The following is a 14780-nucleotide window of genomic DNA, read 5'->3' as shown; positions in this document are numbered from 1 at the left end:
GGTTAGGCCAACAGTTCACCACGCTGGCCCAATGCAGATTGGTAGACTTCACACACGAAGAGAATTAATAAAATTCTCAGGTGTGCAGGTTTCCTCACAATGTTTTCCTTCACCGTTTGAGATATGTGATATTTAATTTCTTAAAGAGCGCACAACTAAAAAGTTGGAGGTGCATGCCCCGGACCGGATTCGAACCTACACCCTCCGGAATCATAGGCACAGGAATCACGGCGCAATCTAATATATTTATTTATTTATATTTGTATTTATTTATTTTCAGGTTGCTGATCCGGCTCCGCCGAAAAAAACACGATTTTCCGTAACAAGAAACTACGACACAATATACAATCCCGTTTTGCCGCCCACCACGCCGTCACCGTCGCCATCGCCCTCGCCTTCGTCGTCGCCCGCCCCAGAAATTACCATAGACTACAGCACGGACACCGTAAGAACAGACACAAGTTCAAATGTCAATGAAAACACCCCCGTTTTCGATTATTCAAGAGACGCTGATAATGCACATACAGTTGTAACAGAAAAAAGTACAAACACAACACAAAATGTAGCCGCCGTTGAGTGCACTAGAGATAAAAATAAAAATAATGAAGAACAAGATGATAAAACAAGCATAGACCTGAGTGTCAATAACACACAAACACAAAACAAAGAAAAAAGTGATAATATCGTAAAACAAGATGATTTAAATAAAAATCAAGCGAAAAATCATATTGTTTCAACGAGAGACACTAAAAATTTCGAACAAGATATAACAAAGACTGAAATTAAAAAAGATGATCTTGTTGTCGATTTTGATACAAGTGTAAAATCTACAGATGGTGATATCATAAAACTAGATCCAAATACGAAACCTACAGATAATAAGGACTTAAAAATAGATACGATAAATAAACCTACAGTTATTCAAGAAGACAAAGTTGTGAAATTGGAAACATCTATTAAACCTGAAATTATCCAGGATATTGTAGTACCAGTATCTATAAAACCTACACTACAAGAAGTACAACCAGAATATATTGTTAGTAGAACAGTTTTAATCCCCAAAACGGAGAATAGAACTGTTTTAACGCAAACCGAAGAAATTATGAGCATACCTGATTTCATCAATGTCAAAGATGAAAATCCCGATTTTATCAGTTTTGTTACTGACAGTAAAAATGAAGAAAATAATTGTGAGAAACTTAAACATGGCGGTGATAGGAGTAATATTGAAATAGATTTAAGAGAGAATTTGCATGCTGAGCCAGAAAGTATAGAAAAAAAAGACTTAAAAGAGAGTTCCAAGTCTGTAAATATGCCTGAATCTGTGATAATTGAACCTGAATTAATATCTAATTTAGGTCCAAAAATTTCTCAAGTATCTGATGTTTGTGAAAAATCAGAGAAGTATGTTAGTGTACTAGAACCAGTTTCAAAAGAATGTGAATCAAGCTTTGTTAAAAATAATATTGTTGATATTAAAGCGAGTGAAGGTGATGCTAAATCATTGACTGTAAGTGATTCGTTAAACAACGAAAAATTAAAAGATACGTACGTTATAGGTGATAATTGTGAAAATATAGACTTAATTAATTTTAGTGACACAAACAAATTTAGTGAAAGTGTCGGTAGTGAAACGTTTGGTGATAAAATCGAACAAATGTCTCATAATGAGACCGTCGATTACATAGGCGATGATAAGGTAGTTAAGACAGACACAAAATTAGTTAAAAGTAGCATAGAAGTGACAGAGATGGACAGAGTTGAAACTGAAGTATCTGTTACTGTTAGAAGCGAGAATAGTTTAAAAACCAAAGCGCATCGCGACCAAGATGTAAATAAATTAGTTAAGGAAGAGAAACGGGAAGTAGCAATCAAACAAATAGAAGCCATAACAGAAGATTTAGGAAATTTGATTCAAGAAATGCAAGATTTGTCTACAATGGCTATGAAAAAGACCGCTACAGAGGATGTAAATGTAGTTTTAGGTGTAAACAAAGTACCTGCAGTTCGAGATAATGTAGTTTTAAAGAAAAACAAAAGCGAATCGAGTTTGGACAGTCCGGACCTTGAAGTGTCAAGACTGATGAGGAAGCCTGTCAGTGCCTTCTGTGACAGTAGCTCTTCTTTAGAAATTTCTGGAAGCTCCGTCGAGAGTCTCAACATAGAGAGAGCTAGACCTATTGTGATACACGAGGAGACGCGAATTTCTAAAGGTAGCAGCGTCGAATCTACCAGTGAGGTGACTCCAGTGAATTTGAACGTGTCTATAAGTTCGAACGAGAGTGTTTCCCCTATTATATTTGGGAAAAGTAAGAAAATTCACGGTTCCCTGTCAAGTTTGGAAGCTAGTATGAGTTCTGTGGATTCGGCGAGGCACGAAAAGGTTATGGTGACATCTGCGGATTCTGGAATAGAGTATTCATTACAAAATCCCTCTGAGACAAGAGAAGATAGCTCATCAAACGAAGGCACACTGACATGTAGCTCAAGTCTGAAGGAATCTGTTAAAAAGGAGTCTGGCGAAACTCTCACATCTCCAAAAAGAACGTCGAGTTTGTTAGATGTCCCTGCATTAAAATCGAAAGGGTTAGAGCGTATGAGGAAGATTTCTTGGGTGGCGCCATCTGCCAGTTTTCACTTACCAAAGCCCGAGGAGAAAGTAGAATATAAACTTCCAACTAATTTGGAGAAGTTGCTCAGTCTGTTTCAACATCCGAGTAGTTTATTTTCAAGAAGCAACAGTGACGATGATAAGAAATCGACATCGAGTACTCCGCCCAGAAAAGATTCCTCATTGACAAGCTCATTTTGGTCTTGGGGTAGTGTGACGGAGAAAACGGACAAAGACGACGCGGACAGTTTGTCGGAAGCGACAGATTCAACGTTGTCAGAAAGAGTTCAAGTGTCTTTCGTAGACGAGTCGTTTTCAAGAAAACTCGACAGCAAAACCCCGTCAACAGATACAGATAACACACTAAGCGAGTTCCAAACTTTCCCCAACACGTCTGACAATGGGGAGAACGTAAAAGTTACCGAACTAACCACCGATGAGAAATTAGTACAAAAATGTTTAGCTTTAAGCGATAATGACACACGACCGGACGTATCCGGCGAGTGTGACATAGATCTCAATACACCCAACGACTTTAATAGAAACGTAACACAAACGTCAGAAAAACCTGAAGCCGGTGATGTACCGGACACAGCTGTGTGCAGCGAAACCTTAGTTAAGTTAGAAGATGAAAAACTAGATGTAAAACCGCGGACATTTGCGTCCGTTCTGACGTCTTCTTCAGAGAACTCTCTAGAAAAACAGGCGAGTCCCGAAACGGGGCATCCAGTAGAGAAGCTTCCGACTAAAGTTATTAGAGGTATTAAAGAAAATATCAGCCCCGAAAACACTATAACCTCAAGTATGACTAGTAAAGTGTTAGCGATGGAAATGGGTGACAAGCAAATGAAAAGTATTCCGATAGTTAACACCATTTGGGAGGTCACTATGCCGAGTGTAGAGAAAAGTGACGCTAAAGCAGAAGAAGTCCCAGTTAAAGCGTCAACTGATCTGGCGCCAATCGCAACGATAGACGAAACTAGTGACGTTGCAGCCGATGATCTAATACAATTGGCGTATATAGATGACGCGAAGGTAGAAGAAAGAGTCGTTGAATTGGAGAAAATAGTCATAAAAGACGAAAAGGAAGTCGATAAAGTAGATTTAGGGAAAGATGCGTTATCGTATTTGATGTACGAAAACCCAGATTACGAAACGGGAACCGCGCATGCAGTGACTGAGGCGAAATCTCCACAAGGATCTCTCGCTCAGGAGTTAAGGGACGCAGAGATTAAGGAAATGTTGGATTTATCACCCGAATTGGTGATAGACGATGCTGTGGAGATCCCAGAAATTTTCACAGTGGAGATCAAAGGTCGCAAAAGCTCCCCAGTAATCCCAGAGCGGGCGAAGTTAAAAAAATCAAATTCTTTAGAAGATTTGACAAAAAGGCCAGCGACAGACGAAAAGGACAGCCCTAAATTGAAGACAATCGCGTTCAAAGTACCAGAGAGTACAACACCAAGGGATATACCGGAAAGGAAACCAAAATTGAGATCCAGGAGTGGATCTAGTCCGAAATCTCTGCCCGAAAGTCTGAATAAACCGTGTCCTTTGGCGAAAATGGAGTCAGTTATAAGCAAAAAGAAGAAAAAGGTCTCGTCACTTGGCAAAACTGCGCGAGATTCCCTGCTAATGTTGAATATGAGCGAAGAAGAGATTGCGGAGTTCAGACGGCCTTACAAACTTACATCAGTTGAAAGTTTGCGATCCCTGGAATCGGTGTCAGAGGACGCAAACTCTCAAAGCGGGACCTCTGTGGACTCGAGATGCAGAGCATGTTTGCGGACGTCTCAAGAGAGTCTAATGTCCTTGGATTCGATTACTGAGGACTGTCGATGTATGGAAGATTGTGAGAAGAGACATTCGAATAGATAGAGGCGGCTCGGGGATAAATGTTTGCGATCACTGCTCGACATTTTCGTCGCTGCGACAGTCTTGTCGCTAATGTTGGAATATTGAATACTGCTTTTGGACACACGGGTATGGCTTGGTTTTAAGGTCACTTAGACGTTTTTTCGACAAGAGAAAAGAAATGTCTTCTTTTTTTTTAAATTAGTATTATTACCCTCGTCGCCATGTTTGGCGGAATATTTATTAACTGCATTGTTGTAATGTGTATAAAAAAAAACTAAAATAAATATAAAGTAATAATAATTATTATGATAATGTACAGATATTTTTTAAAATGCCAGTTCAGAATTTTATAATTACTGTTATAAATAATGTAAGGTTTTTCGCGAATTTTTATTATTATATTTTTTTTTTATTTCGCACATCGCGCGGACTGTTGTATCGAAGAAATATTGTAGTCAGTGAGATGTTATCGCATCTAGAGTCTCCCAATTTCAACGTGACTGACGTCAGTCGTGTGTGGAATTATACATTTAGTTTTTTTTTAATGATTATATCATTGTAAGAGTAAAATATATAATGTGAAGTATATTATAAAGTCTATTAGTTATTTTACAATTCTATACATTTAGTCTTCTTTAACATAAGTATTACTAAAGCCCTACTCGATGTGCACTGTTTACCAACAAAAAAAAGTGTGTATGTTAAAAAAAACAAAAAGTTAGCTCGAAGCACGTCTCAATACTCGCGCCTTATAAGTGAAAGGTGCGCAACCGAGGTGCAGCAGGCCGCGGCGTGCGCGCCCGTTTACAGCGTGCACATGGGTGCGTAGGTATGTGTACGCTGTTGGCGGCAGCGCACGGTGAAAGGTGCGCAGAATAGGTTGCGCACAAAAAACGTAACGTATGTCATTTCATAACTTATTGGAGTTCACTCCTTAAGAATCGATTTTTCATTTATACCCCCCGGTACGTTTTTTGAGCGCAACCTATTCTGCGCACCTTTCACCGTGCGCTGCCGCCAACAGCGTGCACATGCCTAGCGCGTCCCCACGCATGTGCACGCTGTTGGCGGGCACGCAGGCAGCGCTGCACCTCGGTTGCGCACCTTTCACTTTTCAGGCGTATGTATTGAGAAGAGTAAACTCCATTCGTGCGTCGAAGCTGACACACACTTTTTTTTTTAAATTATGTATTGTTTTTTTTATAAAATGTTATTCAATAGTTATTTATGCCACTGCCATGTAGCACGAGTGATTTTTGTGCAATGAGGCGAATTTGTTTGTTGGTAAACAGTAGTATTGTAGCGTAGTTTACAAGGTCCAAGTTCGATCCCCGGTTGTACTGATTGAGGTCTTTTAATTGGTCCAAATCTGGCTGGTGGGAGGCTTCTGCCGTGGCTTACCACCTTACCGGTGAAAATGTACCGCCAATCGATTTAGCGTTCCGGTACGATGTCGTGTAGAAACCGAAAGGAGTGTGGATTTTCATCCTAACAATTTAGGAGATTCCATCTTAGATTGCATCATCACTTACCATCAGGTGAGATTGTAGTCAAAGACAGATATGATGACAAGGTTTCAATATATTGATTTTTATGAGACATTAAGGTAAATGAAGTAATATTAATACCAGACCTGGACCAATTAAGAAAATCTCAATCGGCTCAGCCGGGGATCGAACTCAGGACCTCCGTTTTGTAAATCCACCGCGTAGTCCAACTCCTATGTCCTACGGTCAACCGCACCTTGTCGGAGACGTCACATAGATTGCACCCAACTACACCTTCCAAAGCTACTTAGAGTCCTTTTCATGACAAAAGTCCCGCAGCTAAAACCTGAACTAAAATTGACAGCGTCACACAAATGACTATAAGACTGCCATTACCAAGTGACAAAGAGCGTTAATAAGACATTAGCTGCGTCTGGGGGGACTTGTTTCATGAAAAGAACTGTAACTTAAGTAAGGCATGTCCAGCTATCGCAGCCTCTCTGGCTGAACAAAGGGAGAATTCCAAAATTGGGCCCACTCTTCAGAAAGATACAGAAATGAAAAATGTACTAAAAATCTTGTGTTTTTTACTAGATTACTCCATTTGAATCATGGACTAAATAACATTGGCCAACAAGGAATATAAGCTGACAATTTTAGTTTAAAATTTTGCAGCGGGACTTCTTTCGTGGCTCGAAGTCTATTATATTCTATTATATTTGTCAAACTGACAGTTGCAGCAGTTAATGTCAAATCTCTAGAGAAACTGTCAGTTAGACACAGATAATGAAATGTATTTCATGGCAAATGGATCTGATCAAGCTGCGCAAATGCACCTTTATCAAGCCAGAACAATAAGCAGTAATTTACTTGATTTAGCCAACGTAGATTTTTCTGAAAATTGGTCTTACGATATTTTTATAAATATTCTAATTTATGGCCAATTTTCAACATTGTATCGTTTGAATTTTTTGGGCCCAAGTTTGTATGGATACTGGGTTTTTCCTTTGTAAATATATTTCCAGTAACTGTTGAAAGAAAGAAAGAAAGAAGAAAGAAAAAACATTTATTTAAAAAATTGTGCCATACACCACAATGCCTAATTAAGCACTATTGTTGTGTCTGATGCTTCAACCACCTGATCAATTGAAAATCAAAACTAAAGTAGTTGAAGCATCAAAAACCACTTCGTTATGTTTGGCACAACCTTGAAAAAAGGTAACAGCTCAGCATTGTGCCGCATAAACCAAGCAAAGTACTTGGCCAAGCGGCGCTGATTTTCAGCTGCTACCTCGATCCAGGTGACACCACGGATATACATAGCCACAGTGACAATATGCTATATTACCTTTAAATTAAAAACAAACAACCTTGAATTAATATGCTAAATAATAGGACTACGCTAAACAAATAAAAGTGTTTCAACAAATTAAGCAACAATATAAAATTAAAAGGTATAAATAAAACACACACACACATACACAATAATGATAAGCCTTATATCTAACAATCTACGAGTATAATAATTGAAACATGAAATGAGGAAATAAAATAAAAATAAAAACAAAAAGAAAAAAGAAAATATTTTTTTGCATTAACTAGTTTACAAAACTACTGTAGTATGTACCTAAATAACGAAATCTATGAAGATTACTAGGAAATTTCATTCACTAAAGAAGTGAAAACTCCGCCACATAATCCTGTAATTCCTCCTGTTTGCTAAGCAAATATCTTTTTAATTTCTTCTTAAATGTAAACTTACTCTTAAGGTTCTTTATAGGCGGAGGGATATTATTCCAGCATTTAGTGGCGGAGTACGTGAATGAGCCCCTAAAAGCTGCAGTACGATGAAAAGGGACTCGAAGCACATTACGACAAGTTCGTAGACCCCTTTCATTGTCACTAGACCAATTCAACTTATTAAATAAATAAGGTGCCTTGCTTGTGTTGCAAGTCTTTGCTAAGCGATAGACCCATTCCCCCATATTTATAAACATGGAATAAAATTTAAACCTCAATTTTCTTCAAAGTAAAGTCAACTTTAAATAGTAGAGTTTAGGTCCACTTTACTTTGAAGAAAAATGTATTTTAAATATTAATCCATGTTTATAAATAGGGCCATATTTAAATTTTTACTGTGGTGTACAAAAAATGTATAAAAATAAATGAAATCTGTTCCAACTATTCAATAGCATATATTTTTAAAGAGTTGAATGATTGTAAAATTTATAAATTTTCGGAAATTGACCATTTATAGTAAATACAGGGAGATTTTTTTTCGGGGAGTTGACGTTCAAAGCTAAAATTTGGATGCCTTGTAACGAAGAGTATCCGAACCAACCCCTTGTATATTCTACGAACCTTGCTTAGTTTAGAAGGACCTGCGCATATGTCGAGTTAGGACCGTAATTTTGACTTTGCTATTAAAGGAGATGGTCCAAAATTTTATGGAGCCCAGGATCAGGCATTGTACCCTGGCGGAAATAAAAGAAAATAACATTTTAAACTATTTTTGATTAAACAAATCTACGAATTTACTTTAATTCTTTCGAAATAATATTCATTCTTCCCCAAGAAATGCAACACTAATAATGGGTAATAATGGCGGATTGATGACGTTTTCAATGCAATAGTCGATTTGACGTTTGCTGTCAATTGTCATGTTGCTTTATGGGCGCCATCTTGATATAACTCTAAAACTTAGGTTTTAATTTTATTAATTTCTTTTTATTTAGTTAGATTTATTCACTTTAATAATTATTAATAAAAACCTTGTGTTTTTTAAATTTTAATAATACAGGGTACAAGGAAGAATCTGAAATGGACCATCTCCTTTAAGCAAGTTCCACAATGCCTGGTTTTTATTTTTATTTTATTTATTATTCAAAAAACAACACATTGAAATTAAGCCTAACCATAGTGCAACACAAACCACAGTTAGTTTTACTGTGCACTGGTTATTATTGCATAATACAATATTTAGGAACAAACAGAACATTATTAACAAACAGAAGAGGATAAATAAACAGATTAACAAACAGAAGAGGATAAATACCAAGTTAAATCGTAATTTTGAGGGTGGTACTCCTGAGTATGGTTCTTAATTATTATATACAAAACCAACGAAAATATTGCTCAGTACAATGAGAATTTTATCTAATTTTATCTCCTAAACTAAGTTAAATCGTAGAATATACAAGGCGGTGATTCGGATACTACTCCTACTCCAATGACATTGACAGCTTACACCGGATATGAATTCAATTCCAGATGTTTTTATTGATTTTGAACACTTTTACTGTATTGTCTATGTTCAATTTGTAGACAAGGGAGCGAAACAAAAAAAATATTTATCTAAATAATGCGGGTTCCAAAAATTCTGAAAATTAAAAATAATAAAAAAAAATATTTTTCTGAACAACAATTATTATCTTCTAATGGTAAAAAATACTACCTGCTTCATCATCATCTCCTTACCCTTATCCCACTTAAGTGGGGTCGGAAAAATATGTCAATCTTTTCCATTCGTTTCTATTACTCGTCAACTCATCATCCACTCCTTTTACACACATGTCCTCTTTCACACAATCCAACCATCTCTTCTTTGGCCTTCCTCTCCTCTTATGACCTTCCACTTGCACATTCAACATTTTTCTAGTAATGTGACTTTCCTCTCTACGCATTACATGTCCATACCAAGCTAACCTTCTACTCCTCAATTTTTCTGTCACTGGCGCCACCTTCAGACTTCCTCTATATATACTCATTCCTTATTTTATCTATACCTGCTTATAAAATATAAATAATAAAGGCCTATTTTGGGACATTTAGCTTTGAACGTCAACTCCCCGGCCGGCTTAATGTATAAGATTAAGTGTATGAATTTTCCCATAATAATACGAGTAGATTGTAACCTAAGGTTATTTTTATCTGCGAAAACCTACGGTTAGCAAAACTATAGTTATTTTTTTTTTAGAATAACAGTTTGCGCGATGTTAAAACGCTTCTGCGAATTTACTATTGAGATAATATTGTCGTCGCCATTTTTTATTTTTTTTTAGCGGCTTTGAATTTTATATTGTATTTGTGTGCAATTTACGAACGCGCGTTTTTCATAGAGTAATTAACTATGGAGTTGTACCGCGACAAAAATTCACCAAAAAAAATATCTGTTATTTTTTAACGAGACGAGGTAAACTCACACATCATAGATAGTTAACACCAATAAATGTATTTCGTGTCTTTACACTACACACATTAAAAAAATTTGAATCGCAATATACGCATGTATTTTTACACACACTAATACAACTTTAATAAATACATTAGTCTGTTATATAGAGTATTCGATTACTTTCCATGTTTTGCTGTTGCCTGCTAAAGAATAGATTGTTTTTAGATATTTGCGCGGCGAGCGAATCAAGAAATTCCGTAACGAAAATAAACCTAACAACCAAGCCGTGCATCAAATTAACACATTTCGACGTTATCATATCGACTCAACTGGACAAGTGGTGTGAAACTAAAGGTCAATACTTATTAAACCAGAGTTCTTTTTCAGCTCAACGTAGACATTTTTATTTTTTTATTTCCTAAAGAAAAAAAATACTGCATAAATAAATAATTATAATTGCATAAGTTGATAAAAAATGCTATGCAGTAGCTTTACCGTGGCAATCCCCGAGTGTCTCACGTATTTTTTTTTAATTACAAATTTGATATAATTAAGTAAGAAATACTTACAAATGAACTGTAAGTGTCCATTTACACGAGCGGGAGCTGCTACCGACGATCGCAGTCGACTGCAGTCGGCAACGTCTCTGCGGCAGGCGACGGCATCGCTCACTGAAATCGGCGACGCCGTCGCCTGCCTGCCACGATATCGCTGGCTGCGAGTTACCGCTCGTGTAAATGAACCCTATTTCTATCTTTTAGTAAATTAAAAGTTGTTTACTGTTTTCACACCATTCAACAACACAAACCTGTGTACCTATATGCTCAATTGGAAGTGGTACAAGTTTGTTCTACCCGTATCCCTGACGGTTTTTACTCGGCAGCGTACCGGAACGGTAAATCGCTTAGCGGTACATCTTTTATTGGTAGGGTGGGTAACTAGCCATGGCCGAACCAGACTTTTTTTTTAAATTTTCGGCTAGGTCAATGTCAAAAAGCGCGCGTTCACATATTACGATGTCTGTATTTTGGTGTTCTCTCGTGTATGCACGCGGTAAATACATATGTGTGTGTGTCTGCAATATGCTGATTGACTCATATGTAATTTAATATATACAATATTAATTTAGCATTATAAATGGAATTAAGAGAGAAATATATCGATTAATAGAAGTTAAGGATTTAAAAATCATGTATTTTTCAAATTTTCCAAACGTCAAAAACGCTGTTTGTCTATTTTGTGACGTCACGGTGTTACTTGATATACTAAACGTGAATCTAATATTTTTGTCAAACGCTCCGTTTGTGAGGGATTTGTTAATGTGATGTCATGAAATAGTTGAAACGGGTAATGGGTGATACCTTAAATCTTGTATTGCGCAGCACGATGTCTGGAAACGTCGTAAAGATTGCATTTTCCAATTTTTATGTGAACAAAACGGCGTGCATTCACGAGTCAAACTGTCTACCAATGTATGTATATCTGTATTGTTTGTACATGGCATCTCAACACACTAACACGTTGCGCTTATGTCGTAGACAGAGAAAATAATAGACGAATAGATAGCATCACTATAAGAGAACCGTTATGCATGGACTTTGTAAAGAAACTAGACAAGGCGATTAAATATTCGATGTCATAACATGAACAGGTCAAACAAGCTTAACAATTGTCATTCAAGGATAGATTTTTATTTTCTATGCTTTTATTAAAAAAATCTAAATAACCAGTTAAATTAAAATATGTTGAGGAAAAAATGGTTTAGTGATGTGAAAAACACGTACAAATCGATTTTTTTTATCATGCCAATCGGTCGTCTATTTCCTTATCTGTCTACGGCTTATGTTTTGTCTATGACTGAAGACAAGATGTCGTTTTCAGTCATTTTGAGTGCAACGTACGAGAATTATGCTTTATACTGTGCGGAGATGTCAGGTGTAATGATTAAATTTATGTAACTACAATAATGTACAATATTATACTGATTTTATACTAATTGACAACTATGGAACGATTTCTCAGAGATATAAAAATTTTGAAAACCACTGATTATCATGAAATTACACTCTCGATCAAGTTATCAATATTCTCTTTCAGTGCGCTTTCATTTGGGACCCCACTCGAGTATATTTGCAGACATTCGGTTATTCTTCCCCACTTTCACCCCCACAACTTAATTTTTTTTTCATCCGGCTAAAGAATCGATTTTAAATATTGGTTTTATTGCAAATTTAATTTGTCATACTTAAATGTTGGCCGTTTTAAATGTCACATTTTTAGGGAGTTCGTTACACGACAAAAACGATTACAACAATGAAACATCGATTCTATAGAAACAGTTTTTATAAATGCGTTAGATCGTTGATCTCATACGACAGGGGTAACGTCTAGGAGGCGAGTCTCTACATAATTCGTCTGAGCATATTTGCAAGGACTGTTCTATGGTGTTTGCCTTTCATTCGCTGCCTGCGAGTATTTTATCGAAAAGCCCGTCTGCCTTGAAGAAGCTGACAGTCAGGGAATGCGGTTTTAATCTACCGTTGTGAGCCATTTAAAAAATCTTTATATTCCTCTATCGCGCGGAGCATGATACTGTGCTCGCCTATTGCCCTTAGTTTACTTTATATTTTTTTACATGTCACGTAAAGGATACGGTGGGCGACCGGTCGTCCATTTAGGAGTCAAGTGAATATATATACTTATACATATAGTTGGCAATTTCTATACAATCAGGCCTTAATCCGGTGTATCAAATTGATATGCCGACGAATTTTACTTCTATAGAGAACAATTTATTATTATGTATCTTATTGTATAAAAGAAAACGATGTGTAGCCTTAAATGATTAGAAATGTTCGATTGAATTTCTCAGTAAAACAGAATAATTTAATAGACGAAATAAAATATGTACTTACAGAGAATGGTTTAGTTGTTTTATTTTGTTACCTGAATATCTTGTATTTTTTAATTAGGGTTCTGCAGCTTGCACCTCAAAAAAAGGAACCTTTATATGATAACTAGCTGACGCCGCGCGGTTTTACCCGCGTGGTTCCCGTTTCCGTAGGAAAACGGGGATAATATAGCCTATAGCCTTCCTCGATAAATGGGCTATCTAAACTGAAAGAATTTTTCAAATCGGACCAGTAGTTCCTGAGATTACCGCGTTCAATCAAACAAACAAACAAACAAACTCTTCAGCTTTATATATTAGTGTAGATTTTGTCTGTTGTCAACAATCAGTCAATCTGTTAGACTATCTGTCTGTCCTATCCGTATCGGTCGAGTTATAATGAAAACCATATAATAGGTCCACAGTCCCTTGAAGCTGTAAAAATCAAAGGATTTGGTCCAAAATTGTATGGAGCCCAGGATCAGTCATTGTACCCTGGCGGAAATAAATGAAAATATTTTTATTTAGCTATTTTTGGTTAAACAAATCTACGAATTTACTTTAATTCTTCCGAAATAATATTCATTATCTCCCAAGAAATGTAATACTATTATAGGTATTATTGGCGGATAGATGACGTTTTCAATGCAGTAGTCGATTTGACGTTTGCCGTCAATTGTCATGTCATAGTTGCTTTATGGGCGCCATCTTGTTGAAACTCAAAAACATGGGTTTTAATTTTATTTAGTGAGATTTATTCACTTTAATAAATTGTAATAAAATCCTGGTATTTTTCAAATTTTAATGATGCGGGGTACAAGAGTGGACTTGAAATGGATTATTTCCTTTCAAGTTAAGCTAAAAAAAAACCGGTCAAATGCGTGTCGGGCCACACGCAGTGTAGGGTTCCGTAGATTAAAGCACTTTAAGTTTAAACCATAATGTACAAAATTAACGATAACGACACCCCACACCACGGGGTAAACTTTCGATTCATAGGTATGTGATAAACTTTCATGACAAATCAACACTTGGTTATTATACATTTCTCTTATCACTATTAATTGGAAAATGTTAATTTTCTAGTTAATTTAATTTAATTCTTGTTAATTTCTAATTAATTAAACATTTTAGTTTTACATAGGTTACATACTTTAAAAAAACACTAAATTCACTTTCTTCATAATAAGAGACAGATTTGAAATAAATAAAATATTGCAATCTAAAACAACAATACTGACCGCAATAATCAAAATTACTCCCACTACAAAAATTGGAAAATTTGTCATAGAAAGTATAATTTTAAAAGAAACATGATTTTAACAAAGTTGTTTTTCATTCTTGGTAAGTTTTCTGATGATAAGGTCGATACCATTCTATCTTAATACCTATACTCTGGATGACCTTAGTACCAACAATGCTCAATGACCTAAGCAGAGTTTCAGAGGCCTGAAAATGAACATGGCCAAAACGAAAATAATGTGTAATGCTCATGTATCGCTCCCAGACCAACACTGCGCATTCCGGTGCGGGGTCGCCATTTCAAGCGCCTTGGGACCCCAACGTCCATCGGCTCTTCGAACTGTGGCCTGCCCATTGCCACTTCAGCTTCGCGACTGGCTTGAGCTATGTCAGTGTCTTTGGTTCGTCTACGGATCACCTCAATTCTGATTCGATCACGCAGAGAAACTTCAAGCATATCTCGCTCCATCGCTCGCTGAGGGACTTTGAGCCTTTTAAGCAGAGGCGTCTCTAGCTCAC

The 14780-nt window shown here is 36.5% G+C and overlaps 1 protein-coding gene across 3 annotated transcripts in view; it reads left to right on the top strand.

The window, feature by feature from the left end:
- LOC112054387 (uncharacterized) overlaps nucleotides 1–5274 on the top strand; it is a 36010-nt gene extending 30736 nt beyond the window's left edge. For all 3 annotated transcript variants that reach the window (XM_052890255.1, XM_052890254.1, XM_052890253.1), the window contains exon 14: nucleotides 281–5274. In XM_052890255.1, the coding sequence (XP_052746215.1) occupies nucleotides 281–4489 (4209 nt within the window). In that variant the 3' untranslated portion in view covers nucleotides 4490–5274. The remainder of the gene's footprint in view (nucleotides 1–280) is intronic.
- The last annotated feature ends 9506 nt before the right edge of the window (nucleotides 5275–14780 follow it).

The sequence above is a fragment of the Bicyclus anynana genome, chromosome 27 (genome assembly GCF_947172395.1).
Source record: "Bicyclus anynana chromosome 27, ilBicAnyn1.1, whole genome shotgun sequence".
Taxonomy (NCBI): Eukaryota; Metazoa; Arthropoda; class Insecta; order Lepidoptera; family Nymphalidae; genus Bicyclus; species Bicyclus anynana.
Note: the sequence above shows the minus strand (reverse complement) of the source record. Positions and strands in the feature narration are given on the sequence as shown.